This window comes from Pollachius pollachius (assembly GCF_949987615.1).
Source record: "Pollachius pollachius genome assembly, chromosome: 16".
Taxonomy (NCBI): domain Eukaryota; kingdom Metazoa; phylum Chordata; class Actinopteri; order Gadiformes; family Gadidae; genus Pollachius; species Pollachius pollachius.
In genome coordinates, this window is record NC_136949.1 from 13,731,215 (window position 1) to 13,755,806 (window position 24,592).

Below are 24,592 nucleotides of genomic sequence, written 5' to 3' on the forward strand. Positions count from 1 at the left end.
ATTGCTGAATTATTTATTCACTTTGACGGCGGATGCCACCCCTTCTCAATTACGCGAATGGTTCTTTCCAACAGGTTAAATGCTCTGGGACAAATGAACGCTCAGCAGCAGGTAAGTGGCAGACATGGCAGGACAGAGCAGCGCGAGCACGGGGGCTGAGTTACACGAACAACTTGCGCTCTTATCCACGACTTCAGTCGAGGCTGAAGAAGAGAACGACAACTCTCAAAGCAGTACTGGAAACTATATAGGGATTCTCGATTTAAGCGATGAAGTTCTCCTGCTTATATTACGTAAACTAGATCCCACATCATTGCTGAGACTCGGAGCCACTTGTTGTACCTTATTTCGAGTTTGTTCTTGTAACTCTCTGTGGACTAAACATTTCCAGGTAATTGTATTCTCTTTCATAAATCCATGTCTGCCCTCCTTCAAAAGTATGAAGACACACAATCAACAGCATATTTATCTTGCAGGGCTCATTTGAAGTCTCCCTCGCTGCACCTGCTGCATGCTCGGTTCCTGCCAAAGAATACTTCCGCCTGGTCTTCATGTGGAAGACACTGTTTAAAAACCTGCACTGCAACCGCTTTCTCCAGGAGGTACTCTTTGCAAATGTACCCTATCCCCCTCATCAGTACTGGACCCAGTGGCTGGTCCTTGAAGAAAGTGTTCCCCTCCCCGTGGTCAGGCTGCCCACAGAAGACATCCAGGCGATCTGGGGGATTGGCTGTGAAGCTTTAAAGCAGGTTGAAGGTATGCCAGGTGTCTTGACTGCCATCACTTATGATCAGGCGTTGTTCACACAGATGGTGGTGGTGCTGCAGATGGATCACCAAAAATGTATCTTATAAGAAACATTTGCAGCAATGAGTAACGACGTATAAGGACTATGGGTCAAGTGATCCACTTAATCGATTTCATTATCAAGAAAAGTGTGACTCTGCCAATTACTTTTTTTTTTTTTATGTTGGCTTAAATATTTTTTATATATTTTATAAAGTAATGCACTAGTGTTATAGGGAAAATTACTGTCTTACTTCCACAATCTTTTGTTTTGGCCATAAAGTCCAACATTTTATGTGCATTTCATGTATAGGTCTGTCTTAAAATAATGGAAATGGGGATGGAAGGAGATTCACTTTAAGAGCTATTTTAGTGTTATTTGTCAAAGCTATCAGTCAGTGGTTGGTGAGTGAAATGCGCTCTGATAATGTGTTCAAGTTGATGCTGCCTCAGCAGTAAGGTTCTTTAAATGTTGGCCTGCTCACAGACTTATTTCTGACCAAGGCATCTCTTTAACTAGTTAAGGGATCATTCTTACCTGTCAATGAGGTGTGTGTATTGGTGCACTTCTTGAATGCAGGGGCGGGAACGTTAAGTTTAAATAATCTTGTGCTCTTCCCCCCTCAAATCTTTCATAAGGCAACTTGACTGGCTGGGCTCTGTTGCCATTATACAGATTTGACTGTTAAGGCTTGTTCTCTTTATTTTCAACAGCTAAGGAGGAGGACAACGACATGAAGTTTGAATGGTGTAAACTTCATGGTCTAGCCTGTGAAGAGCATGGGGATGTTTCCAAGGTCTTTCATTATGTCCTCAAACTGCAAGAAGAAAAGGGTAGGTAGCATGAAATGTGTTAAGGGGTCAGTGACTAGCCCTACAAGCTGTTTGAAAATCCTGTGTTTTAGTGAAATCACAGGAGTGGGAGTGTCCATCTAGATCTAGATGATGGATAGATAAGCAACATTTGTAACAGTCTGGGTAGGCTGGTAGAATTATCTGTCTAGTTGGGGGGCTCTTTGAGAACATGGGGGGGGGGGGGGGTGGTACTTTGACCTTGACTCTCTGAAGTCCATGAACCGCGACATGGAGGAGAAAGGGACTGTACTCCTCCCGCGCAGGAGATGCCAGCATCGGCAGTTCACCTCCCGGAATACACCCGCCGGAGCAGCCGGAAAGCTTCGGCGGCAGTTCAGCTCCCGGAGTACACCGCCGGAGTTGCCGGACTCCCGCTGAAGCTTCGGCGGCGGCTGGACTGCCGCCAAAGCCGTCCCCGTTGGACTGCCGCCGAGCGGCAGTCCGGCGAGGGTAGCTCGGCGGCAGTCCGGCAGCCCAGCTCCGGGAGTACAATCCCTTTCTCCTCCTCCGGACTGCCGCCGAAGCTTCAGCGGCAGCTCCAGCGGGGGGGAGCTTGGCGGCAGCTCCCCCCCGCCGGAGCTAATCGTCCGCTGTTCCACAAAATCTTATATGCTCTGATTGGAGGAGAGTGGGGAAGTGGGAGGTAGTATTCAAGTGTGCCCCTTCCTACGTAGCAGGGGGCGTCGAAACTGACTCGCTCGTTTGGTAACTGTAGGCGGAGTACTTTCAGAAATTCATATCTCACTCAAAAAAATCATGTACAGACTTTTTTCAAAGTCTGTATGCGTGTGGGAGCACCATAGACTCAAAACCCAGGGAAAGTGTTGTTTTCAATAATATGTCCCCTTTAAAAGTCTAATTCAAGTACCCAGACGGGTCAGATGAATTGTAGCTAACTTGTGAAATTGATGACTTAGGAAATGGTGCTATGGTGTATTATATGCATTAATGCCCTTACGGCTCCCTTTAGATCATGAGGACCTCGAGGCCATGTTTCACCAGTATACAGTGCACCGTTTCCAGTGGCACTTCAGCTACTGGCTCTTCAAACAGCCACCCCCCTTCAACCGCCAGCTGCACGCCATTTTCCTGCAATGGCGAAAGCACAACAAGCGCAAGGTGTCCAAATGGGCGGCTCCAAAGTGTGATGTGGAGTACCTGGCCTCCCTGCACCCAATCACAGCAGATTACTGGAAAGGAAGGCTGGCACTCGGAGATGAGACGGCTGGTGAGTTATGTCTGTCTAGAGATGGAGCACATCAACATTTTCTCCAACCACTTGTTTAGTTATGTTTTACTGTATCGCCAAACTGCATCCTGATCAAGCCCCATTGGCATTTGAAGCATGTTGGGAGGTGTGCCTCAGGCTTTCTTTAACCTCTAATGGTGACCACAGTTGGGTAAGACTGCCAGCTTCGGCAGTTGTTCTTATTTAAAAAATCATGGTACTTTCTTCTTTCCAGGCATCCAGGTGATAGAGAATTATTTTTCCATGTGCAAATCCCTGGTGGCCTGGATTCTGGGGCGTGACTGGGGAAGGCTGAAGCGCAGAAAGGTATAAAATGTAGACATTAGTCAATTAAAAGCTGAGATTTTTCACATTTGTGGTGGGAATCGCACAATATTCTTGGTACACGATTCAATTCTAAGTCGGTTCCCGACTACAACATCACGAACGGCAAGGAGATCATTTAAACCAGTGCTCACAAGCAACCCTATAAATATCACTTCACAGGTCAAAATATAAGCGGGAACAAGATGGTCATTTTAGCATTGAATCAGAATAAACGTTCAGCTGATTAAGATTTGATTAAGGACAATTTACTAGTTTCTTTATTGTTTGGAGATGCCCCTTTCCCAGCAATTTCAAGTGAGCTCCTGAGGCAAGATGAATGAGAAATCTTGATTTGCTCAATTGGAAGAGGACCTTTCAGTTGTGTAAAGATGATATGCCATCGACTTGTTAATAAAGCTGCATTTGTATGTTCATTCTTTGTGTTCAGGTGTACGAGGACACCTTGGATGGGGTGTATCTTGTGCTCCGTAGAGAGGCCTGGGAAGGACCGGTGGAACACAAAAGATTCTGGGAGGTTGCAAAGTCCCAGATAAGCCGGGTTTGTACCCTAGAGGAAACGGCCGCAAACTATGTCAACTGGAAGATGATCGAGAACCTGCCTTACTACAAGTAAGCCTTGAATATTCAAATGCATTGACCCATTTTTTTTTTTGGCAGGCACAACATATAACTGAATGGAACGTAAATTATTTGAGTTTAAATATAATTTATTTATTCTCTGAACGTCGCGATTTATACATTTTCAACTTTTCCAAAGAAAAATATGCCAATTGTGTGTTTTGGGTGGATTTATCTGTGCTAATGTATAATTCGGTTTCCATGCTTCAGGCTCTACATGGTTTCAGGAAACGCAGTCTACTTGGGTCATCTTCAAAACTTTCTCCAAAGGAAGCAGCTTGTTCACAGGTGGATCAATTTAGAAGACAACGCCTGGGTTCGACACCTGCTCCCTGTGGACCTCTTTACAGTTCTGGAGTATCACAGTAAGATCAACCAAGGTGCGTATGAATCTTTGAAGACGTGTCACTTGCATTATGGCCACTCAATTAATCTACTGTTCAGTACTAGGTAGAACCCAGGACCATGTTTACGCTCAAAGTACAGGTCATCTACATTCCAATAGCTTTGCTCATGGCAAAGGTCCTGAATTAGTTCACTCATGTTGACTGTCCCATCATTGGAGTATACTGATCTGTAGTTGTTGAACTAGCATAAGAGTGCTTTTTGTCACGTGGCATTATCCTGCTGGAAGTAGCTATTTGAAAGTGATTGACAAAATGTATTGCTTAACAACACCATGAGTTGTCTTCACCATGTTGGCTTATTAACATATTGTTCAACAGTATAGCGGACTTGGTAGCTGGTGACGATGTCAGGCATCCAGCCTCGGCCCATGTTTCCTGGTACATTAACACCTGTGGCAAACACTGTAGAAAGAACGGCTTTATCAATGCCACTTTGTAAGCGCTTGTTAAAATTATGTATAGTGGAATTATATTTAAATAGTCAGACTTTGCAGAAGGTGGGGGGGGGGGACTGACCCTTGTCAGCAACTAAACCGGTAGATGTTAATCAAACTTCTCATACCATAACTGCCATGACCAGTCAATGCTGGGAAACTCTGAGCAAATGTATATAGCAGCTCTTAAACAGTATCTAGCGTGTTTTTTTTTTTTTTCAATAATCAAACTTTGACTAATGGCAACTTTGAATTTATGGGACTCATTTAGGTACCCAGGGATTTAGTTGACTTTATAAATTGTATTTTGGAGGAACTTGGTTCTCTCCTAGGCATTTTTAGTTGGTATTGACTCATTGACTGATTGGCTTATTTCTACCTTCATTGCAGATAGCCTTCATGGAGATGGTGACCAGGCCCAGCTGAGCAGACTTGTATGGCTGTATCTAAACTCAGGACAGCTTCTCTACTTGGAAGCAATTAAGGGGCTGGTACTACAACACGCTCAAGGCTCGCTTTCCTACTTTGATGAACTATGTCCATTGGAAAGTATGAACAACCTTATTGTTCCCTAGCCACACAGGTGGCCTTAATGCTCAATAATTAATGAGCCGAGTTACAGTTTCCTGCTTGGTGCTGAATCTTGCACCAGAATATTGTTGTTTACCCCCCTGTAACTCAATGTGCATGAAAGAACCAAGGAGTATAATTGTATTTAGACTGTTACACTTGCACGTAACTAATTTTATCTGATCATTTTTAAATCTTTTTAACTTTTTTAAAACATCATGATGCATTTCTTTTCAGAAAGTGGCAATTAATCTTTTTTACTCAATCGCTGTTTATGATAAGCATTCTTTTATAATGGCAGGTGATTTTATGATTATGTCATCAAAAGCAATTATTTTGTGTTTGCTAAAAAGAAGGTTCTTCAGAACCCTTAATGCTGCTTTCTGCGTGCACTTTCACAGGAGCTATTTTTCATAGCTTTCATGTAACTTTTACAGAGATTTTTCAACATCAAATGTAAACCCTCTAATGCTGCTGTTTTGCTTTGTCAAATAAAGCATATTTTATTGAACGGAACCATCTAGCTAAAGTCAAATTTTTGCAACATATAGACTAATCATGTTGTACATTGGTCTGTAACTTATTCAGCAATTGTAACTTAAACTAATTATTTGAATGAAATGGCCCAAACTGAATTGACTTGGATCACTAGGGTACTGCAGGGCTATTGTATAGCTGGGCCACTACTACTGACGGTAATTAGACCGGGAATTACTGCTTGAGTGCCGGTGGCTAAACGGTGTAAACATACTTTGTAGCATGGTAGGCAATGCTTTCATAAATATCCATGATGAAATTGGATAAATGTAGGAATACTATGCCAGAAGTTTCTTATCCACACTTAAACTTAAGATGGCACAATACAGTAATCATTAGCTTTTCTAACGATATATGGAAAATCCCCTTGTTCACGCTACACTACCTATGCTCATTCACTGTCTGCAGGAGGTAAGGATATCATCATCCAAGTCTACCATTAAGAGAAGGCTTCATAAGAGTAAATGCGGAAGGTTTACCCCTTTCATAAGCTTCAAGAATAGAAAGGCCAGACAGCATCTAAAAAAGCTACTGTGTGTCACAATATAAATGACAATGACCCAAAACATAGTGCGAAAGCAACCCAAGGTTGTTTTTTTTAGGGCAAAGTGGAATATTCTTCAATGGCCGAGTCAATCTCCTGATTTCAACCTGATCGAGCATGCTTTTCACTTGTGGACAAAATCTATCTGAATTTGTCAAATTTAAATTGAGCCTCTGAAAATAGGGGACTGTATATAAAAATGGTTGACATTTCTAAACCTTCGTTCGATATTTTTGATCAACACCTTGAATTAAAGGTTAAAGTCTGCCCTTCAATTATATCTTGATTGTTTCAGTTAAAATCCTCTGGTGTACGGAGCCAAAATAAGGGAAATGGTGTCAATGTCCAAATATTCAGACCTAACTATATTCATATTGGATCATCTTTTAATCTTTACGAGTTTGAGATACCTATGTTCTCAAAGAGCCATTTTAAAGTACAAATGGCTATTAGCTACTTACACCTTTACTATAGTAAATCTGAGTCAAGCTATTTTAACTTTTACCTAATTGATCAGAGTAATCCGAATCCCTCACATTGATGCAAAATCAATCAACTAAATAAGACAGATATTTTTCACAATGTGAGGAACAAGTGGCACGGAGTTTTATTAGACTTCAGCCATCAAATAATACAATTTAGTTTATGCTACACGTGAACCTCCTAAGATGGCGCAATTTGATTGGTTCGCTATCTCGGGATATTATCCTATGATTGAGATCTCAAAGTCGCGATATTGTTTTCATCGCAAAATGTCCGTCTCGTCACGCTAATAAAAACAAATAAACCGTTAATAAATAAATCCCGGCAAAAAGTGTTTTCTTGTTTATTTTTGGAGTCTCACGTCACGTGTAGTATATACAATTATTCGCCGAAGTTTATCATCCTATTCCCACCCCGAAACAGAAGAGGGCGGTAATGCCCCCATGACGCCGAGACGCACGCTCAGAGGGCAGTAGGAAGAACAAGAAGGGACCGATCAAGGAAGCTGAAACTCGGTCGGTTCCTCCCAGGCCTTACATAGATCTTAACTCGAGTCCGTCAAATTCAGACTGACACTTCATGGTATATTACGAAATACACAACTCATTTTTTGTATCTCGTCAGGAAGTAGCCGTCGTTTACATAAGCGAGCTGTCTGAGCGGGACGTCTTAGTCACCCTAGCTGTTCCTGTGATCGGAAATGTCTGCTTCCCCCGGCTGCGGCTCTCAATCGGCCCAGAGCACTGCCCTGATCGGCCCTAGCCCAGGCATGTCCATGTTCCGGTGGCTGGAGGTGTTGGAGAAGGAGTTTGACAAGGCGTTTGTGGACGTGGATCTACTCCTGGGCGAGATTGACCCCGACCAGTCTGACATCACCTATGAAGGTCGGCAGAAGATGACGAGCCTGAGCTCATGTTTTGCTCAGCTCTGTCACAAAGCCCAGACCATCTTCCAACTCAACCACAAGCTAGAGGTTTGTTTGCTTGTATTCATGTATTTATTGATATGACGTTTGCATATGCATGTCCATCAAACAACATCTATCAATCAACCAACGTCTATCAGTTAACCAACTCTGACCTATCTTAACATGAAACGTCACTGTCTTAGTATCCAAAATGAAGAGAAATAAATCCAATAAGCTATGTTACAGTATCAATATTAACCTAACAAACATATTCGAACACATGACACATGCCAAGCAGGGTGGTTTCTGTGCTTATGCACAGCCTATTGAGATATGCTTAATATCTCAGTGTGCTTCATGGCCCTGCTTAGTAGGACATTCCAGAGACTTTTCAAGTAATAAACCAGGCCTGTTTTTCAGGCTGAACTGCATGATCTGAGAATTACCCCCAGTACCTCAGAGCTTGGTTGGATCATATTATCAGCCTTGCCCAAGCCTGAAAACGGACTCTTGGAAAATCTCAGTTGGAGTGTCATTGGATCTCAGTGTCTCCATCTGATAGGGTGGGTCATAGCATATTGATTGACAGGCTAGACAATTTGGTGGGGATATCTGGTACAGCACTAAATTGGTTCAAGTCCTAAATTACACTCTTTTGTCAATTGGCAACTGTATACCTCAATTGGTAACTGTATACCTCAATTGGTTACTGTATATATGAAGAACAATAATTATATTTTGGATTATCAAGGATTCATACTTCGTATGAATCGTAGGGTCGTTCAACCTTTTTTATATAATCCTACTTATCCAAATTTTGAGAAGCAAAAATACATCCTGACGCAACTATGAAGATGTGCTTAAATGACATTTCTCATTCAATCCGATGACTACGGTCTGATTGATTCAAACAATTAACTATTTACAAAGTTTGAAGGTGGATGACCTTCCAGCTCCATGACTCCCGGCCTAGCACTGTCGGATTCTCTCAAAGCTAACCAGGGCTGGCCTGGTCCATCTAGTGTAGGAGTGCCATAGGGGTTGTCCATTGCTCTGATGTCCGCTAATGTGATATGTCCAAAGCCTCAGAATGGAGAAGGTGACTCTGCCTTTTGCAAGAGCTCCCTCTTTTGGATGAGATGTTAAGGTCCTGACTCTCTGTGTCACTAAAGCTCCATCGCACTAGTGGCTAACCCTGGTGTCGCAGCCCGGTGCATCCAGCCTATAGTTTCTGCTTGGATGTTTTACCAAGTCCCTAAGAATATTGGGGACATTTGAAAAGAAAGCCATTCTGTTTTTAGGCCACTCTTCCTTGAATGAGCTTCAAAATGAGAATGAAGGAGCTTGTTAATTCTCACATCAATGGTTTTATCTGTGTTTGAAACTGATGTAGAGCAATCTTTCTACCTCCCTGCAAAAGGATTTGGTACTGTGTGGTGTTTACATTTTATGGTGTTTTATTGTATGGTTTATTGTGTTTTGTACATGCAGCTGCTGTTTTGGCAAGGTGTCTCTGGTAAAAGAGATGTTGAATCAGACTAACCCAGTTAAACAAACATAATATAATAATATAGAAAAAAAAGTATAACCATGAAACAATGTACCTAGGGAGTTGGACAAATGCATGGTTTCAAAGGTCAGCTAGAAAAGCTATATGGTAGCAACCTCATCAGAGTAAAAACTCAATTTCCACCAGAGCCGACATAATGGTTCAAGCTGGTTGGGGTAACAATTCTGAATTAATTTACCTCTGGGTTTTACTTTAAAGGAAAAGATTCATTGTTTTGTTTTGGAATAGTAAAATGATACATGCTTATTATAAACAAAAATGCATTGTTTAATTATGGAGGAATTTCAATGAAAAGGCCACTATACTATAACCAAGGCTTCTGTATTAGCCCTTGTTTGGACAAGAAAATACAGATGAGAATACATTCTAACCATTCAAAGGTTGTCATTTAAAGGCGCGGTCAGCAAGATTTAAGAGCTTTAATTTGAGTGTAATTACTTAAATGTCAAAGCAATCCATCAGAACTAGTGAATGCAATTTAAATCAAAGATCTCTTTTGAGTTTAATTTCTGACCAATAAGGGAATGTATTTTGTGATTGGATTACAGAGTAAATCTGGAAATGTCAATCACAGATTCAGAGGGTAGATGTTTATGTAGTTAAATTTCAAAATCCTTCTTCTCTTTCTGCTTTCTCAAATCTCTTAAATGTATACTTAAGTATTCAATTATTTGCTGCCCAATATTTATTTTTGAATCGCTGAATCAAATCATTAATTTGGTCAAATGTGGAGTGAAGAACAGAACCTCTGTAATAAGCATCTTTGTCTGTAGGAACATGAATGCCAATGGGGTTACAGGTGTTATGTGTGACCCAAGATAAGAGGGTTTTCTAGATGCCCTGGCGCCCGCCTTGTGTACACAACATATGTATTGGGTTTCTTGAATAGAGAGACGTGTGCCATACATGGTCATGCCTCAGGTTAGAGCAGTTGAATGATGTTACCCAAGAAGTGTTAGCCTGAAAGTTAATACAAGGCTCAGCTTCTGAGCAAAGGGTTGGAGGCTGATTATTGACTTTGCATGCTTTTAATTTGTTTTATATCCTTCAGCTTTTGATTTAAAATTTTGAGATTTTTCTTACAATTGGGTAAGAGTTAATTGTGTTTGCTCTTCATTTATTTCTCTGCTTGAGACCGGCTTTAATATGAAAAGGATGGGTTTTGCTTTGTTTCAGTTTTACCCATATACTGTGTATATATATATATATATATATATATATATATATATATATATATAATATATAATCATTCTCTGTATTGATCATCATTCATCGGAATGATATTTTAATGTTTATAGGAAATATTTACACATTTAAAATAACTTAAAAATAGATATTGGTAACAGATGTTTCTGTGAACCTGACAGTTCACCCGTCCTTTTAATTAGTATGAACTAAAGTATGTTATACATTAATGACAACCTAGTTATTCATTTATTCAAGAATCAACTTGAATGTATTGCACAGAATAATCACTATTTTACAAGGTTATGGCTGCATCCAATTTAATGTTTATTTAATGTAGGCCTACACTGGTTATTATTATTAATATTATGGTTGACCCATGCATGTGCTTCCCGTCTGCAGGCTCAGCTGGTAGACCTGCGCTCTGAGCTGACTGATGAGCAGGCGGAGCGGGCTGTGCTGGAGCGGGAGGTTCACGACCAGCTCCTCCAACTCCACGCCCTCCAGCTGCAGCTCCACGTCAAGCAGGGGACGGCCGAAGACTCAGACTCCATCAAAGAGAAGCTGGTAGGCACGACACAAAGTACAACGTGCCTCACTGGGTTAAAGAACTTGGGAAATTGATGTGCTTGTGCACCAGTGGCAATAAAATCGGGTTTAAAAGTAATTCTAATGCAGATTAAACCCCACATTGGAATTGTAATATTGAGTAATCTTTGATCCACAGTCTAGTGAAGGGGGACTAACCAAAATAATAATCTTTCATCATCATCTCTCATCATTGTTTAGTTATGAGTTTTTAAATTAAGTTCATGCCCTTTTTATATACTACTTATTTGCTGCTAGCATAAATGTGTGTTCATGCTTTTCAGAGTCCTACCCAGGTTGTTTTGTTAAATGGTGGCGCTGCCAGCCACTCAAATTTGGCGCTTGATTGTCAGATTGAACAATTATTCCTTCATAAAATCATGGGGGGGCAAAATATATTACAAAATATATATCATTCAATGAGGGCAAAGTATATCAAAAGCCATACCAGTTAATGGACACCAGTTACAATGTTTAAAATATTAATAATAATTTGTGATCCGTCGTCAAGAATAGTGCGTTTGTGATTTTCCTTCACATGCTCTTGTTGAGCGCTACTGCTGGGCAATTTGATTGAAACTTTGCACAATGAATAAACCACCTTTTATTTGTATGATAATTTGAAGTAGGCTACCCCATGAGTTAAAGGATGTGTGTCTTATTCAGGATCAGACCACACAACATTTCTGTCCACTCTCAAATGGCACTTGTCAAAAATCCTGTAATTATTCCATCCTAAAACGTTCATAATCGCCCAAGTCATCATAACAGGTGACTAGCTTGCTTACTTAAGCAATAGGTCTGCCTAGCCTTGCTTAATTATAGGATCAAGTATAGGATCAAGTTATGCACAGGCACAGTGGGGGCAGGTATCCGGGTAGGTACGTGGAGAGACAAGTTAGCCATCAAATATTTACCTTCAGGCAGAATGAAATGATTTGACAGACTTATTTACAGGCCTGCAACAGATACCTGATATCTATATATATTTTTCCTTAAATAGGACAAAATGCTTCTGAAGTAAATTGCCTAGATTTAATCAACCAAATTGACATTAAATTGTACACCCCCAAGTGACAGTAACTGAACCAGGTTTTCAAGTAGACAAAACAATAATGAGAGCAACACATTTAACTTTGATACATTTAGTTTATGAATCTGGATTGTAGCAAGATCATCACTTAGTTTATTTAATCCTTTTTTTAAACAACGTATCGCAAACTTTACTTTGGATGGTCTCGCAAAGCTCAACACTATATGTTTGCTTTCGGCATATCATAAAATATTATATTTTATGGAACCATATGCTTGCGTATCTCGATAAAAGTATGTTATAGTCAGTCCTGCAAGTGTAGGCATTTAATAAAGAGCAGATAAGGGAGGTAAAAAACAAACTATTCTGCCCTCTGCAAAGACTGATAAACAAGCATGTAACACAGCAGGTACTAGATAATTAACTAAAATCTTCCATCCAGCTCACCACCACCACCGTGTCTAGGTAGCTTTTCAACCTTTTTTGAACAAGTGATATGGAAAAAAGATGGCTTGTGAATTTGGTTTCATACTGGTGACATGCTTATTGTTTGTATCTTTGGATCAAAGTGTATGCTATGATACCAAATTGCCTTATCTAAATGCTCCATATCTTCTTTTTAATCTCTGCGCTTGCATATGATTTACATTATCCTAATCTCCTTGCTCTTCTGCCTTTTCTGTTTGAATTATTTTGCTTGAAGCCCCCATCCACAGTGGACGAGATGGTAAGTTTATTCCTGTATTCCAGTAATAATAAAGTAGGGGCAGAGGAATGTTCTATCCAATGTGCTTTGTGTACGATTGATAAGCAGTTGTTTTTTTTAATTCTAATTACATAGAAATGGCATTGCCATCAATCAGCTTTTAGTGAGTGAAACGCGTGGAGAGAATGTTTCTGGCAAACCTAGGCTTCCACTGCACGAGCCAATTACATGTTGAGACCACTCCCGGCTCATTTCCGACCAATCAGGGCATGTCTCACCTGATTGCTTGTTAATCACAGGTGCGGGAAATGCAACCCTTCTCAACGGCGGAGACACGCATGAGAAGAAGCTGAGTGGCAGGGGGCTTTTTTTGGCGGGAGTTCAGTTTTAAAGATCTCGCTTTCTTCCACTCTTTTCTGCCGTCTACACAACTCTTGAACCTTAACTACAGCACCTTTTTTTTGTATACCAAATGTATAACATAGTGGTTAGGGTTAGTATTGGAAGCATTTTAGGAATCAGATCTGCTTTGGCTCTAGATTAAGATCAAGTCTGGCCGAGTTGAGATTGCACAATGCAGACCATGCATTTCTATGATTATGAAATATTGCCATAGCCACTACATTGTATTTAATTTCGTCTAACTATTTAAGGCACATATTTTTGCCAAAATCTATTATTAGTAGAAGGGACTAATACCTCATCTACTACTCTATTCAAATATTCAATTGCAAAACAGTCAGAACATTATATTTAGTTGGGAACTGCCATTTTCATCAATTCGGTATAATCAGCCATATAGGTATGAGAGTCATGTATTATAAACGTCATGCATCTTTAGGACAAGTGTAATATGTTTCACGTGGCTACTGAAATCCATGCTACAATGTATAAGCACATATTGTGAAGCAAATATTGTGGATGTTGCCCGGCTTTGATTGCATTACTACTCGATCTCGCCATGTTTTGACATGGCAGTTGGGAGTGCATACCGGAGCCATTTAAATGAACTTGGAGGCAAAAATGTAATTACATACACCCAAACCAATTCCCACAAACCGCCAATGCTTAGAGGTGTCATTGATGTAAGAGGGGGCAGTTGACTAGAGCAACGCCAATTCTAACATTTGACAAAATGGAAAGAAACGGATGATATATCATTCTAAAGGTCCAATATCTACCCTTGCACCAGGCGTTTAAATGGGTACTACATTCCAAATGTACAATATTGGAGAGAGGTTGAGGACACTGAACAAACTGGAGTACAAGATGAGCTTAACGCAACATATTTTGATGCCAACGAAATTATTCTACATTCAGTTGATTAGCTAATGCCTTATGTATACTTTTGCAAAAAAGGTCCATATTTAAATGATTTTTTTTTACAAATGTGTTCTTCTTTAGTTATTTTGTGCTTTACAAGCCCATTGGTTTACAAACGGATACTCTAGAGATAGTCTCTCTTGTGGTATGTGACAGGAACAGGAGCTGGGGGCCAGCAGAAAGGGTAAACTGAGGGAGGTGAAACTGGACGCAGAGGTACGACAGCACAAGAAGGAGAACGAGGCCCTCCGCAGGCACATTGCAGTACTTCAAGCAGAAGTGTATGGCGCAAGACTGGCTGCAAAGTATCTTGACAAGGAACTGGCTGGAAGGTAATACATCTTGGCATAAAATGTTTACATATTTAGTCCAAATTGTGTCACCTATAGTTGAATAACTTCAGTGCCAGACCAAAATAAAGTACACAATTATTCAATGTAGATATTTTTCATACATAGAGTTGCACCTAAAAACACGTTTTTGCGCCTGCATCTGGTCTAAAGTTGTATCACATAGCTATGACACATGCCTGCAATGGTGTTAACCTCAAGCTAAATTTGGTTGAGACCTTCAGATTTCAGTCTGCAAAAGTCAGCTCTGAAATCGTGCAATGTATGCACGGCACTACACACATGTGCCATAAGAATGTGATTGCCTATTTAAGCAATATTGCACAAGGGTGTGCTTTACCATCATTATTGGCACGGCATTGATGGGGTAAAAACCTTGGTGCCCTGCAAGCATCACAGTCTGCAGGGCCCATACTGACAGTAAAACATACCCTCTGTTTGTAATATTGTGATAATTGATACGTTAAAACAAATTCTGCACTGATTCTATTTACCCTAAATGTGCATTGGTAATCAGAATATTCCTGCAGTAAATACTATATTTATTAGAATCACCTTGTTTATTTCCATAAATATTTACAGGATTGTTCTGGGCATAGCCGTGACCTTTCTGATGGGTGATGTGATCTATTAGAGTGCAGCAGATTCAGCTCCTGGGTCGGGACATGAAGGGACCTGCCCATGACAAGCTGTGGAACCAGCTCGAAGCGGAGATCCATCTGCACCGCCACAAGACTGTCATCAGAGCCTGCAGGGGGCGCAATGATCCCAAGAAGACACTGGCGTCTCCAGTCGGGCATGTGAGTCTACAACCAGGGGCGGGGGGAGAATGGCATTGACTTTGTAGGCTGAACGTCAACATAGACGGATTCCACTGGAAATGATGACCAAAATCAAAAAGCAGACAATTATACGTGCAATTAAATCTGTATTTTGAACCCTCAGGTCCCTGGTCATCCAAATCCAAACGTTTTCATCAGTTTTACAAATGCACACACGAAGCAGGCCCCCTATTATTATCATACAGCAGAAATTGCCGAAAATTGAGTTAATTTGTCACCGGTGTCACTCATACTACCCGTGCCCTGGTATACAAAAATAGCATAAGCTTTAGTATTGTTATGACTGACACCTGTCTGTATCCTATGATGATGCCTCTGTGTTTAGAAGGGTACTGGACAGGTGGGCTAATGTTTGTGATTGGTCAGGCTTATTATTAGCATTCACAATTAATCAATTAAATGTGAGGTCACTCCTAATGTAGAAATCCCCCCTTAATAAAATCTACTTACAGATATAGGCTTTTTTCTATGCATGTATCTACAGCTACTGCCTATACACTAAAACAATCCTAATTTGAAACTTATTATAGATTTGGGTGACCAGGGTCTTCAGGTGTAAACAGTACTCTTCTACATTTCCCTATTTTATTTATGGACTTTTTAAGTATGTATTAATAAAAAGCATAAGAAATTAATTAAATTGTTTGTTTTTTTTACATTTACCCAATGACTTTCAATAAATTGAAAGTCATTGGGTAAATGTAAAACAACCATGTTCTTATATCTTGGGAATCCCAGAAGTGCATTCTATGTTGCCCATTTGACTTTTTAAAGGAATGATCTTGAACCCATTTTCCTTTCATCGTAGGAGTCGGACATGTTGAAAAAGACTCAGGGTGTAGGCCCTATACGGAAAGTGGTGCTGGCCAAAGACGACAACGAGGGACTTGGAATTTCTATCACGGTAAAAATCTTGTAGAACTTCAACTCTGCTTGTATTTTATTTCTCTAGAAAGCCAAATTACATGAGAGGATACCTTTTCTGTAACTCCAATAAATGTTCCAAAATACATTTTGAAAAAGCTAAATGAACATCTTTGAATATTTTCTTGTCAAAAGTAAGTCTATTCTAAGGAATTTAAGTCAGTGGAGTGAGTTATACGTGTGTGTGTGCGCATTTGTGTGCATGTGCGTGTGTTAGACTTGGAGTGTGTACAGCGTCTTGATGCTATGCTCGCTTGAGTTAACCTTGGGACTTTGTGGTGGGGAACTCTCACCAGGGCGGAAAGGAACACGGCGTGCCCATCCTGATCTCGGAGATCCACCCGGGGCAGCCGGCCGAGCGGTGCAGGGGGCTCCACGTGGGAGACGCCGTCCTGGCCGTCAACAGCATCAACCTGCGGGACGCCAAACACAAGGAGGCCGTCACCATACTGTCACAGCAGGTAAGATCACAGACGCACTATACGCTGACGCAATCCTCCACGGCCGGTTACTGACTCTGAACAAGGGATATGGGTGAAGACAAATGTTTTAAAAGAACTTTAGCAACGCATGGCTACTTTCACATTGAATAAGAAATACATACTTTTCTTGTGTCATTCTACAACGGTCCAGTGCTTTCCACGGTGTCCAGAAAGCCAGTGCTTGTTGGCCTTTTTATCGTACATGTCGATCACACGTTTGTCGCTATTCGCCCGTTTAGATGTGCGTGTGTTTTTTTCTCCGCGCCCTCAGCGGGGAGAGATTGAGTTTGAGGTGGTGTACGTGGCCCCCGAGGTGGACAGCGACGACGAGAATGTGGAGTATGAGGACGATAGCGGACATCGCTACCGGCTGTACCTGGACGAGCTGGAGGAGGGGAACACGGCAACACACTGCAACAGCACTCCCACCGAGCCGTCGTCACCACGGGGTAAGGCTCAGAGCAACGCGCTCAGTGTAGACTAAGGCTGGGCGATATGGATCGATATATTATCACATTAAGTGATAAATATCATAATATGTTTATCAGTTAAGAATTCCAGTCTAAGTTCTCCAGTCTAAGTTAATAACATTAAAGTTTATTGAACTTAAGGTATAGTATAACAATACGACTTATTTGCCTTGGTTTCAAACTGTATATTCTGATCATTTTAATGGAATATCTTCTCGCAAATCATTTTAGACTATAAAACCTGGTATGAAGGTAAATCGATGTCTTCATTTCATGATCATGCAATCGCATCCAGAGATGATAATATTGATAATCACCCAGCCCTAGTCTTAACCTACCAGTGTTAAGATGCTTCCCTTAAAAAAAACAAGTAATCAGGCCTAACGGGCCATTAATGGATACAAAAGGATGAATAATGTATTGGGGTATTGCTAGTCCCTAAAAACATCTTGCCCTTCTGGTATACTTTTTATAGGCTTAACAATTACGCATCCCTAGAGATCATGTAAGCACATTTCACTAATTGATTTACATTTGTACATTATTCTTTTAACGGGTTTTGGACCGTAATCATTCTAGGAATGTCACTTCATCTTTTGGCAGACATCTTTTGGCTTATGTGTCCTACAAATAAAACAGTTTTGACTTAAAGTCTGGAGGCATTGCACGGGTTTGATTGGCCTTTGCTTCCTGCCCTTTTTATGACCGATGCTTTTGACAAATTTCAGTAGTCTTCAATCTGTATAATTAAGACTAGATTCACCGAAAACAAGTGGCTGCACCTTAGGTCTTGAGGTGCTGGCACACTGCCCCAACAAACTGCAACATCGGCCTAGTTAGCCATACCCATTTGTGGTCTTTGTATGCAGTTCTTTGTTGGCAAACTACATTGGCCAACCGTTCTGTTATTGACACGACTTCGAAGTTAGTTTAGTCATCATGCGATATTAATCATATTTTATCTCCCATTTCCTCCGCACACAGCTTCTGTAGTGAATGAGAAACCTTCAGAGGAGACCCCTTCCAAGGCCGCTGAGTCGACAGACAGCTCTTCCTAGAGGACACTGAGGAACTTTAAAGCCTGGAAATTATGTCCAGAGAATCAATGAGGAAAGGAGTGGCGGAATGACGCAATGGTCAGAAATACTGCCGACAAATGTGATGAGCTTGGAGCAAAGGAAATCATAACAGTGTTGCTATATTTTGATCCTCGTGATTAGAGTATTTGTTATGTACAAGCTGAATATCGGACCTATATCTTTTAGTTTAAGTCTTAACTCAAAAGATTTCGAAACTGACCTGAATTCCAAGCATGGTCATATATCCTTCTTGCCACTTTGATATTGTATATACGTCTGTATGGAAACCTGCGTACATCTGAGAGGAAGAGCCGAAGTGGTTATGGCTCATATAGAAGCAGGCTTTTGGAAGCAATTTTACATTTGTTTCAAAACTTTTCTGTTTTAAGCTCTGTAGTGCACCTATACTCCACTTACATTGAGAACACAGGGATGGCTGAAACTGTTTGAGGGTCTACATTGTATTATCTCTCCAAGTTGAGTCTTCTAAGCTAATGGGATGCATAATTAATGATGAAAGTATGTGTATTATGCAATATCTTAAGTGTGCATAGCTACCTTCAGAACTCACAAAAAAAGTTTTCTTTTGAAGTAGTGTTGAAAAATGATGTTTTTAACTCTAACTAGCTTGGAACATAATGTGGCATTGTTTTTGTGGTATGCCAGTTATCCACATAGTTGATAGTAAGACTTGTGTGATATTTAATAATTCTTCAATGGGGAGACGGGCTACAAAGTGACAATCAGATGTCATTCTTGCATAATCCTTGGATGGCTCTTTATATTTTTATGGATACTTTTTTTTTAAGGGGGGGGGGGATGCAAATGTGAAATGTCCCTAAAATATACATAAGTAAAATATATTTCAGACTTTATTATTATGTATTTATTTTGGCCCACACAGAACTACACTTATTACAGAACTAATACCGGTTAGGAGGACAATGAGGAAAGATACATGAAAAGCAATGAAAGGTCAGAAAAGGAGCCGGTGAGGTGATTGCCTGGCCTCCGATCATTCCGATTTGCGAGCATCACGATTGGACCCAACTATACACACCGTGGTATCCTTGTGCCCTTCCTTGTGAGGGCCATTGATGTGTGGAGAAGGATAGGGACCACCAGAGGTCCAAGTGAGACTATGTTACGATATGTACTAAAGCAGGGCACAGGATGCTATGAGGTCCCCTGGTCCAGCAGTTGTATCTGATTAGGAGACAGCGGCCCCCCCTCAGAGGCCTCTTTCATGTAAATTATTTCTTCAACTGTGATCCATATGGGACTTCAAATATGTGGGAGCTGTCACTGGCCTATACATTTGTGGATGGGAACTATAGTGTATTTATTTCCCTGTTTAAATAAAGTAAACAAGTCTCACTTCAATTCTTTATTGTATGTTGGCATGCTTTTCATTAGGCCCTAACTTTAAAAAAAATCATTTGAAAAGTTTGAACTTTCGCAGGAAAGAATGGACCGCCTCTTTGGGGTATGGCTTCAGAGCTAGACAGGTGGGAAGGTTCTCTGGCTGCTCGATCCACAGTTTATGTGCAATATTCTTCTCTGTTAGGGTTTCCGATAGAGTGGATAGGGTCGTCTGGTCTGGCACCTGGAACATAAACAGTTGACTCATGTCAATATTTGTATTCTAAATAACCAAGTGATCGACTTTTATTAGCCATGATTTTTCTTTCTCCCATTCTGCTCAGGCTATTTCTGTCACATCCAAGCTGACTCGGCAGGATTTAAATGCGTTACTTCGGTTGACGTAGTTATTGAAGACTGAAACATGCAACATCGAGTCACGGGTTGCATCGTCACTATCGTCTCAATGAGTCACAACGATTTGTGTGTATTGTACACATTCATCCAACAACCTAAATCGTTTGACATTACAACAATGTATGCATCAACTGCATTAGTATCTGTCAATGAGCTGATCAAGCCATATGTTTATTCAAATTACCTGGAGAACTACTTTATGCATTGTGTCCAGTTGGGCCAGGTACTCCTGTGTGTCGCTGTCATGGTAGTTCAGGTGGATGGCCGCCGTGGCGGCGTGACAGGCCTGCGTTATGACCGCTCCGAGAGGCCAGGCCATCTGGTGGAGCAGGTCCGACCTCACGACCACATACTGGACCAGGTGGCGAGCGGTCTCAGGTCCAGTCACGGCCATGACGCTCCTCTCGAGTTCAACCCTTTAGCGGTACTCGCTCTCGAGTTATCATATCCGGGCAGCACAGAGGGTGGATGCAATGTTGCCAGATTGGTCCAGAGAGCTGCAGCCAGTGTTGCCGGCTTGGCGGGAAATCTGGACCAATCTGGCAACACTGCATGGATGTATCGGATAGGGGATGATGTTGTTCTTCTTCTTTGTTTTCACGGGAGTCTACGTGCTCGCGGTGGCACAGTGCTGCCCCCCGCAGGTCGTCACAGTTAATAGAATGCTTTATCGTTGCATTGGTCCTCACACCTACAGGAGAACGACGAGACGCGTAGAGCAAAAAACGGCCCAGGTTCATTGTTGACGTTGTCTATGGAATAAACCTCGCAAACTATCTCCGCCTTGGATTGCGAAATAACATAGACGAGTCACTTTCAAGGCTCTTGTTAGGGAAGGTGTGTGTGGGGGGCTTCTTGTACATGAAGCAAGCTTTGAAACGGCCAACTTAGAGCGCCATCTAGAGAAAGCCCTTGACTTCTGTAGTGGGCTATATGAACATGAATTCAATGTTCAATTTTGAGTCCCTGTTCCTTCTCTTTACAAGTAAATTGCCATCAAACTTTGAATGAAAGATGGCATTATAATTAATATTCCACTTAGATTTCCCAATAATTGCAACACCAAGTGTAATCATATAAATAAACATTGTGCTTGTCAATTGTTCACTTGCCTGACTGATACTATGTAGTTGTTTGTTCGCTGTATAAATGTATAGCAATAAATTATATTTAATCCAACAACGTATCAATGTCCTTTTATTGTTTTTTGGTGTGTGTGTGTGTGTGTGTGTTTGTGTGTGTGTGTGTGTGTGTGTGTGTGTGTGTGTGTGTGTGTGTGTGTGATAGACTCACGGCCACGTTACATTCCGTCTGTGCACGGCACCTTCTCAACGAGCAGGTGTTCGCCTGCAGCCAGAGAGGGCGCCAATATACCAATTTTCCACACAATGTTATGTACTTCATTGAAAACCACTTCGCGGCGCGTTTTTATTTTTTACTGCTTGTGGCGCCCCCCATGTGATTTGGCGCCCCCCACAAATATGGCGCCCCGGGCGGCTGCCTGGTTCGCCCGTGCCTAAAACCGCCCCTGACTACAGGTCACAAGGAATCACATTGCTTATCGCTATGAGGTGCTCGGTGTTCTGGGGAAAGGGGTCTATGGACAGGTCCTCAAGTGTTTTGACCACGAGCACAATGAGCTTGTGGCCCTCAAGCTCCTACGCATTCAGCCTAGGTCAAATCATAGAATAAAGAGACTTCTGCACAGCACACAGCAAATACATAGATAAAGAACATTACAGCAAAGAAGCTATAATAGGGTCGGTACCATAAAATCACAAAGGTTCAACTGGAAACCTCCCCAGAGTTTAAGTTGATGCCATTAACCGTGATCTCCTAACCATGGCTTGAACATTCACATGAAGATCATTAATAGTCCAGTAATACCTGACATCTGTTCGATATTTCTATGACAGAATCATAAACTGCAAAACATAATAAATTGACAGTTGTAGCCAAAGCTCTTGTGAATCCTACTAACATTCCCTTCGGCCTCTCAGCGAGGTCAGGTAGTGGCTTGGTGGAGGCAGACGTTGCTTAAGGTCTCTCAGCAGGGCCGTGCAGAGGCTGGAGCCTTGAGGGCGTTTTGGAGGAGCTTGGAGGCAACAACGTCTTTCCTGAATCTACCTCTTCTGAGAAAAAAAAAATTCTGTGAGGGGATACCCCTGTTGAAGAAGGCGGTTGATGCACTGGCCAAGAGAGAGCCATATTGTTGGTGGATATCTTGAGAATCTTTCTGGCACACTGTTTGTATGTGAGGCAGAGTTTCTCTTGCTACTCTTAGGAAGATAGTAAATTATTGTGACCCTCTGTATTGACACTTGGCTGCCGTGATGTTGATTCTGCAGATGATATTCGCATGGCTCAGTGTTCCCATGCTAATGCCCTCCTTCATTTCCAAATCAACATCAAATATCTCTTCGCCAGTTGAATCTCTTGATTCAAAGTGCTTTAGCAATAGCACCACTGCCTGCCCAGCTGAGCCTTCAAACATGTGAATACATTTTGATGTCCTCCGTATCCGTACTGCCATCGGCAGAAAGGCTGTAATGATGTTTTTTCACTGCTTCTGCATTCCCTCTGCATCATTCATTGCTTTTATTTTTTATTATTTTCTATTATTTATTTTATTAAAAAAAACACGTGTCATCATTATAAAAAGGAGGCGTTAATGGCAGTGCGAGTGCAGGTTGCCAAATTACACATTCACGCCAAATGCTGAGACTAGCGTAAGCGCCTGTATGTACTGAATCATGAGTGGATCTACCGGCACCTAGTGGTGGTATTTGGAAAACAATAACTACAACTAAAGGTAAATGGTGAAGTCAAATATTCTACTGCGTATATTATATTGTATAATATTATATATGTTATATTTGAAATATTGAAATATTGTAGTATTCGAACATGGATATCATTGAATTGTTTTATCTTTTGGAGGATCCGATTTACTTCAGTTCAGTTCAGTTTAACTTTATTATCCCAAAAAGGAAACTTGTCTTGCAGTCAGGTACCCATAAATAGCACATAATAACATAAAGATACAGAACAAAGAAATAGACACAGGCTAATATAAGTTTAAAAAAACGGTCATACTTATCTAGTCATCAGATTCAAATACATTTACAGGTTTACTTGGTATCAACAACCACGTGTGCTCTCTTTTTAAGTATGGTTCCCCTTGTCATGTATTGTTTATTGTAAAATATATATATATATCACAATTCGTTTTTGCATCAAATCATACTATAAAATTATTTTATATACAAATAATTAATTTAATTCTGGGGCTATGGTGGAGAAAAGGGAGGATGACCCCAGAAAGAATCTAATTAATAAAACACCATATTATATATAGATTTGAGCTTTCATAGAATACTGTTGCTTAATGATTTATCATAAGGTCAGGAGTTACCTTCATAAAGGTCTCGTTCATATTGTCTAATCAATATGTTCAATCTTGATGTTCAATCTTGGTATAGTTGTAAAGATCTGGGGCGTTTTCCCCGTCTGACCCGACGGGGAAAACGTCAGAAAACAGCCCTGCAGTCTGACCCGACGCTCCAGGGGGCACGTCACGCCCCCCCCCCCCCAGATTAAAGATGGAATTGCTGGTGCAGAGCTGTATAGGGGATACATTATTAAAACCTATGCAGCCTCATTATGCAGCCATGGGCTCGGTGGCAGTGTGTCACAGTGTACAACCCCATTCGTGAGCGATACGCCGTCAAATAACTCGTTTCTGTTTGACCCTGTTTGTGCCCCGGGCTAAAGGCCATATGGCTACATAATATGGGGGGGGGGGGGGGGGGGGGGGGGGGGGGTTGGTAATCTCTGAATGAGCTGGTTAAGAGGGGGAAGTGAGATGGAATTACCAAGAGAAAGGGGATTGAGATGGAGGAGGGTCTGCTGCTGGGTGGACTGGACGAGTAAAGTGTGTGGAGGGGATGGGGTTTCTGGTCTTTTGACCTGCTTCGGGCAGTCTGTTGCTGGGAGCTTATGTTTTTGTACATTTCATAATCCAAAGTGTAAGCCCCATTTTTTATATCCATCTCTTCAGAGATAGCGAGAGAGAGAGAGAGAGAGAGAGAGAGAGAGAGAGAGAGAGAGAGAGAGAGAGAGAGAGAGAGAGAGAGAGAGAGATATCATGGGTCAGGCTTGCGTTATACTTCAACCAACACAATTTGTTTGTGCCCATAAACGTAAGCCATTATAGGATGACGACGACAATATTGTTGACCTTTTTGGAAATTGTAGTGTATACTAAATATGCGTTTCAAATAACAATTAGTTAATTCTCGCAGAAGATTTGACCTAAATCTAACTAGTAAAAATATATCTAATTGAGCACGGGACATGCTCAATGCTCAAAACCCACAAGTTGGTAGAATATTTCATCAAATAAAAGACAAAATGTAAAAACATGAAACTACATGTACCACAACCTCCCCAGATGTCGCGCAGGCGCGTTGCGGAGCAGCGGCCGTATGGAGTCACGTGGAGATCGTCGGTTGGATCCACCTCACACTAGTGTCCGCTGGAGG

The 24,592-nt window shown here is 41.2% G+C and overlaps 3 protein-coding genes across 4 annotated transcripts; 2 read left to right on the forward strand and 1 right to left on the reverse strand.

Moving 5' to 3' along the window:
• Positions 1-124: 124 nt before the first annotated feature.
• Positions 125-5,251, forward strand: LOC307087567 (uncharacterized protein; the record flags this gene model as incomplete). The annotated part of the gene is made up of 8 exons (XM_079753178.1): positions 125-391; positions 477-756; positions 1,501-1,620; positions 2,612-2,869; positions 3,105-3,196; positions 3,645-3,826; positions 4,046-4,215; positions 5,067-5,251. The coding sequence occupies 8 exons, from the start codon at positions 125-127 to the stop codon at positions 5,249-5,251; spliced, it is 1,554 nt and encodes a 517-aa protein (XP_079609304.1).
• A 2,058-nt stretch (positions 5,252-7,309) lies between these two features.
• On the forward strand, positions 7,310-19,609 carry gopc (golgi-associated PDZ and coiled-coil motif containing). 2 transcript variants are annotated; one of them, XM_079753313.1, is made up of 9 exons: positions 7,310-7,783; positions 10,875-11,039; positions 12,797-12,820; positions 14,279-14,454; positions 15,107-15,272; positions 16,123-16,218; positions 16,535-16,699; positions 16,992-17,169; positions 18,175-19,609. In XM_079753313.1, the coding sequence occupies exons 1-9, from the start codon at positions 7,511-7,513 to the stop codon at positions 18,246-18,248; spliced, it is 1,317 nt and encodes a 438-aa protein (XP_079609439.1). In that variant the 5' UTR covers positions 7,310-7,510; the 3' UTR covers positions 18,249-19,609. The 2 variants fall into 2 exon arrangements, with proteins under 2 accessions (XP_079609439.1, XP_079609440.1); XM_079753314.1 differs by lacking the exon at positions 12,797-12,820.
• A 32-nt stretch (positions 19,610-19,641) lies between these two features.
• On the reverse strand, positions 19,642-20,499 carry ptrhd1 (peptidyl-tRNA hydrolase domain containing 1). Its single transcript, XM_079753315.1, has 2 exons — positions 20,233-20,499; positions 19,642-19,875 (listed from the first exon to the last, which is right to left on the reverse strand). Exons 1-2 carry the CDS (start codon positions 20,440-20,442, stop codon positions 19,705-19,707), a joined length of 381 nt encoding a protein of 126 aa, XP_079609441.1. The 5' UTR covers positions 20,443-20,499; the 3' UTR covers positions 19,642-19,704.
• Between the last annotated feature and the right edge of the window lie 4,093 nt (positions 20,500-24,592).

What these genes read in the sequence shown, in the direction of transcription:
- ptrhd1 (XM_079753315.1), bottom strand. Translation starts at nt 20,442, where the DNA reads ATGGCCGTGACTGGACCTGAGACCGCTCGCCACCTGGTCCAGTATGTG. An exon ending in TGCATAAAGTAGTTCTCCAG is followed by an intron (nt 19,876 to 20,232) that starts GTAATTTGAATA and finishes TTTATGTTCCAG; the next exon opens with GTGCCAGACCAGACGACCCT.
- gopc (XM_079753313.1), top strand. Translation starts at nt 7,511, where the DNA reads ATGTCTGCTTCCCCCGGCTGCGGCTCTCAATCGGCCCAGAGCACTGCC. An exon ending in ACTCCATCAAAGAGAAGCTG is followed by an intron (nt 11,040 to 12,796) that starts GTAGGCACGACA and finishes TTTTGCTTGAAG; the next exon opens with CCCCCATCCACAGTGGACGA. An exon ending in GACTTGGAATTTCTATCACG is followed by an intron (nt 16,219 to 16,534) that starts GTAAAAATCTTG and finishes AACTCTCACCAG; the next exon opens with GGCGGAAAGGAACACGGCGT.